We start from the raw sequence: 4,465 nt of genomic DNA on the forward strand, positions 1-4,465 counted from the left end.
CCTGCCAAATCGCCCTGTGTGTGGGAGACCTGGCGGTGGGCAAGACCTGCCTCATCAACCGGTGCGTGTGGCCGCGGGCCGGGCTCTGGGGTACCCGCGAGGCCCGCTTCCCCGGGAGGCGGTGCGGGGGGCTGCCTTTGTGCCCGGTGGGCCGTCCCGACCTGGCAGCCCGGCGCCGGCTGGCCTCAGGCGCGTCTGGCTGAGCCCTCCGCGCTCTGGCCCAGGTTCTGCAAGGACACCTTCGACAAGAACTACAAGGCCACCATCGGGGTGGACTTCGAGATGGAGCGCTTCGAGGTGCTGGGCGTCCCCTTCAGCCTGCAGCTGTGAGTACGCGTCCCCTCCCGCCTGCGCCCGTGCCCGCGCCCCGCCTCGCTGACCCCTGCCCTCTGCCCCCAGCTGGGACACGGCCGGCCAGGAGAGGTTCAAGTGCATCGCGTCCACCTACTACCGCGGCGCGCAAGGTGAGGGGCTGGGGCTGCGCGGGCGAGGACGCCCCCCGGCCCCGGGCTCCTCTCACCCCCTCTCGCTCCCCTCCCAGCCATCGTGATCGTGTTCGACGTCAACAACGTGGCGTCGCTGGAGCACACCAGGTACGGGGCGGGGGCCGGCGCTGGGCCCGGCAGAGCTCAGCCGCGAGCCCCCGCACCCAGCCGCGGCTCCCTCCCCTCAGGCAGTGGCTGGCTGACGCCCTGAAGGAGAACGACCCTGCCAACGTCCTGCTCTTCCTGGTGGGCTCCAAGAAGGACCTGAGCGTGAGTGCGGGTCCTCCGACGGCCCTGCCTGGGCATGGACTGGGGCCCGAGCCAGCCCCGTGATGCCATCACCCCCCTGCCCCTTTGCCCCTGGCTGGGTGCGTGCCAGGCTCCCGCTCACACCCCGCTCCCTCTGGCAGCCGCCTGCGCGGTACAGCCTGGCAGAGAAAGACGCTCTCAAGGTGGCCCAGGAGATGCGGGCCGAGTACTGGGCCGTCTCCTCCCTCACAGGTCAGCTCTCGCCGCAGGGGTGCCCGGGGGGCCGAGGGAGCGGGGCGGCGCAGGGAGGGCCGTCACCGAGCTGCGGTCCCACCGGCAGGGGAGAACGTGAGGGAGTTCTTCTTCCGCGTGGCGGCGCTGACCTTCGAGAGCAGCGTGCTGGCCGAGCTGGAGAGGAGCAGCGCCAGGAAGATCGGGGACATCGTCCGTGAGTATCCCGGTCCTGGGCGCCGTGGGCAGGCCCCCCCCGCCGGACCCCGGGGAGCAGCACGCTGCTTGCGGCTCCTCTGGGCGTGCAGGGCTGCGACGCCCTGTGCCAGCCCGGCGGGGTAGGGGTGCCCCTGCAGCCACCCGCACCTGCTGTCTCCTAGGGATCAGCAGCAACGACAGAGACCTGTACCTGACCGCGCAGGGGAAGAGACCCAAGTGCTGCCGCTGACGGGCCACGCCAGCCCCCCGCAGCTCCGTGCCCCTACCAACGTGCTGTGGCCTGGGCACGGGGGCACTGCTGGCCCAGAAAAACACCTCCCCCAGGTTTGTGGGTCCTGTGCCTGCCCGGCAAGTGCAGCCGGGCAGGCCACGGCTCGGTGCCTGCTCCTGCCTGGCACAGACAGCTGCCCACACGCTCTGTGGCCTCTCCGCGTCCCCCTGCACTGCTTGGGGCACGGGGAAAGGCTGCCTTGGCCTCTCCCATGGCTGCTGGGAAGCCCAGCCTGGGACCGCAGACCAGGCTGAGCTGTGGGGTGCTTAGAGGGGCTGGGACCGAAGCCCCTGGGCACAGCTCCAGCCTATTTCCTATGCAAATTAGCATGTCATTAGCAGGCTTCCTGGCTTCCTCTTTTAATAAAAACTAAGCTTTTATTATTTAAAGACCAAGCTCCTACTGTGCGAGATGGGGAGGGGCGGGTGCCCCAGGCATGAAGTGCTGCCCCAATGGCTGGCATGGGGCAGCATCCCCGGGCACGCGGGGAGCCCTTGCCAGGGCAGACAGATGCAGGTGGGAGCTGCCCATGGAGGTCGATAAACCGGTGCCACAGGAGCAGATGCCCCCGTGCCCGCTGCCACTCCCGCGCGCACGTCTCCCGCCCTGGGCGGCTCCACGCGCCGGCCGCGGGGCAGCGCAGCCCCAGCACCCAGGTGGGGGTGGCTCTTCTCAGGCAGTTGCGTTCGGCGGGGAGCGGGGATGGCACGGTTGGGGCGCCGTCGGCAGGGCAGGAGCAGCTCGGTGCTCCAGGCTGAGGCTCCCGTGCAGCCAGCCCCGGGTGCCGTCACACCAGGCTGCGCCTCATCCCGAGGGCGCAGGAGGACTCCAGCTCGTGCCGGTTGAACTGGGGCATCAGGTGGTCGGGGACGCAGTGCGAGCACTTGTACTGTGCCTGGATCCAGCGCCCGCCCTCGCTGTCCTCGATGCAGACGGCAGCCACTCCTGCGAGGAGGGGGCCGCATCAGAGCTGGCCACCCGCTCAGCGCCCAAGCCCCGAGAAGAGGGCCCGCCGGGCCTTCCTGCAGCCGGGCTGCTGCCCCTTACCGGCCGTCGGGACGCGGGTACTAAGCCCGGGGCCAGGGGTGCCCAGCCCTGTCCTACCTGCGACGATGCCGCCCTGCTGCTCCACGAGCTGGATGGCTGCCTGCATGGTGCCCCCCGTCTCGATCCACTGATCCACCAGCAAGACGCGCAGGCCTGGGGAGGGGGCCCCATGTGCCAGGTGCCCCCGCGCCGGCCTGCCCTCCCCAGCCCGCCTGGTAGACTGTAGCCAAGGGCTGCGGGCACCCGGGGATGCACAGCCCCTCTCCAGAGCCGTGGGGCTGGCTGCTACTCACCTGGGGTGATGGCATCGGTCCTGACCTCCATCACCTTCTGGCGCGAGGAGTAGTCGGTGTAGGGGTGCGTGTAGGTCTCCACACACAGGTGCCCAGCTTTGCGGATGGCCAGGAAGCCCTTCTGCAGGGTGTTGGCGATGGCTGCGCCTGGACGGGAGAGTGCAGTGTCCGGGGACGTGGGCATGGAGCGGGCAGCGGGGCCAGGGCAGATGGCCACAAGGACACCGCCCTGCCAGCCCCACGTAGCAACCTCCCCGGGGGAGCTGGGCCAAGGGGGCAGGGGTTACCAAGGATGAATCCCATGGCATCAATGCCAGCCACCAGGTCAATGGGGTCCTCCCAGAAGGGCTGCAGCAGGTCGGTGATGCAGTCCTGCAGGCCCTGGGGATGAGGCGGAGCTGCTGCGGGCTGGGCCAGAGCCATCCGGGGGAGCCCCCCCGGCCATGGGGCTCGGACCTGGTGCAGCAGCTGCCAGGCGAGCTGGGCCTGTCCTGTCCTGGCACAGCCTGTCCTACCCCCCAGCAGGGACCCCCTCCCGTGCCAGCACCCAGCCGGGATCCCGGGGCCCTCTCCGCCCCGGGCCCTGCCCCGGTACCTGCTGGTTGCAGTAGAGCCGGGAGGGGTCGAGCCAGGCGTATCCGGGGCCCTTGACGTTGGGGGCCATGAGCGCCAGGTACCAGCCCTTCTCGCGGGTGTTGGGGATGCGCCACAGGTCCCTGGGCAGGAGGCGGCTGCTGGGAGAGCTGGGGTCAAGGGGTGCCGGCAGCAGGTGCCTCGCTCCCCTGTCCTGGCTGTGCCCTCAGCGGGGGCAGCTTGTCCGGGTCGCCCACCGGCTGAGCCCCCCTGGCTGGGAGCCACCAGCCTGACCCCCGTGGCACCTCTCCTGGCGCCCAGCTGAGCAGCTGCTGAAATGGACACGGCGCTGGCCCCCCGGCAGCCCGAGCCACCTGGCACTCGAACCACCCCATGGCCGCACTCTAGGACAGGGTCCGCGAGCTCCTGGCTCCGGCAGACGAGTGCGGCCAGGCCCTCGGGCCCCCCGCAGACACGGCCATGCTCACAGGCCACTGTCGGGGTCCCGGGGGCAGGCTCCCCGACTAGGCAGGCTCCTGGCCCCCGCCTTACTGGGTCACGTGCCCAGCTCCTGCGTCCCGCCCTGGCCTAGGCCCCTGTTGCATTTCAGGCCTGCCCATGCCCTGCGCCCTGCGGCGCGGCTGGGAACGGCTCGTATTGGCGGCTGCCAGGCTCAAGTGGGCACGTACCTGCCAGGCGGGTCCAAGCCGTGCCCTTGCTGCATTCAGCGATCGGGAAGGCAGGTCGAGCGCACGGTTGCAGCGCAGAGCCACTCCGTAACTGCATCCGGGAGAAGAGCAGCCTTCACGGACAGCAGCAGCTGGGAACACGCCGCCCCAGCCCCCCCCGGGCTCCCGGAGCCATTCACAATTCATTCGCCAGGGCACGGGCTGGGGGGAGGGACAGGAAATCCTTCACCAGTCTGATGCGGGGGGCAGACGGGGCATCGGCTCCCCAAGGAGAGGGGCTGCCTGCTCAGGCCCAGCCAGACCCTCCTGCCCCCCAGCCCGGTGGTCACTGCAGGGCACAGGGGCTGCTGGCGTGGCCATGCCCCCCTGCCGGGGTCCGGGCCGCTGCGCTCACCTGGAGTTGGTGTG

General features: G+C 70.5%; 2 protein-coding genes across 2 annotated transcripts; one reads left to right on the top strand and one right to left on the bottom strand.

Annotated features, from left to right (window-relative positions):
* Positions 1-5: 5 nt before the first annotated feature.
* On the top strand, positions 6-1,840 carry RAB34 (RAB34, member RAS oncogene family; the record flags this gene model as incomplete). The annotated part of the gene is made up of 8 exons (XM_019510973.1): positions 6-61; positions 225-326; positions 400-464; positions 542-593; positions 674-755; positions 896-986; positions 1,075-1,182; positions 1,346-1,840. Coding segments are annotated over 8 exons (624 nt in total), but the record flags the coding sequence as incomplete, so codon positions are not given.
* Positions 1,841-2,016: 176 nt separating this feature from the next.
* LOC109293376 (adenine phosphoribosyltransferase-like) lies at positions 2,017-4,209 on the bottom strand. Its single transcript, XM_019511262.1, has 6 exons — positions 4,058-4,209; positions 3,391-3,526; positions 3,083-3,176; positions 2,796-2,942; positions 2,560-2,655; positions 2,017-2,400 (listed from the first exon to the last, which is right to left on the bottom strand). Exons 1-6 carry the CDS (start codon positions 4,090-4,092, stop codon positions 2,243-2,245), a joined length of 666 nt encoding a protein of 221 aa, XP_019366807.1. The 5' UTR covers positions 4,093-4,209; the 3' UTR covers positions 2,017-2,242.
* Between the last annotated feature and the right edge of the window lie 256 nt (positions 4,210-4,465).

The sequence above is a fragment of the Gavialis gangeticus genome, unplaced genomic scaffold, assembly GCF_001723915.1.
Source record: "Gavialis gangeticus isolate Ggan-Ray unplaced genomic scaffold, GavGan_comp1, whole genome shotgun sequence".
Classification (NCBI taxonomy): domain Eukaryota; kingdom Metazoa; phylum Chordata; order Crocodylia; family Gavialidae; genus Gavialis; species Gavialis gangeticus.

Coding starts and splice junctions, on each gene's coding strand:
- LOC109293376 (XM_019511262.1), bottom strand. CDS start 4,092: ATGCAGCAAGGGCACGGCTTGGACCCGCCTGGCAG. Junction 3,527..4,057: donor GGCTTGGACCCGCCTGGCAG/GTACGTGCCCAC, acceptor CTCTCCCAGCAG/CCGCCTCCTGCCCAGGGACC. Junction 2,401..2,559: donor GCAGGGCGGCATCGTCGCAG/GTAGGACAGGGC, acceptor CCCTCCTCGCAG/GAGTGGCTGCCGTCTGCATC.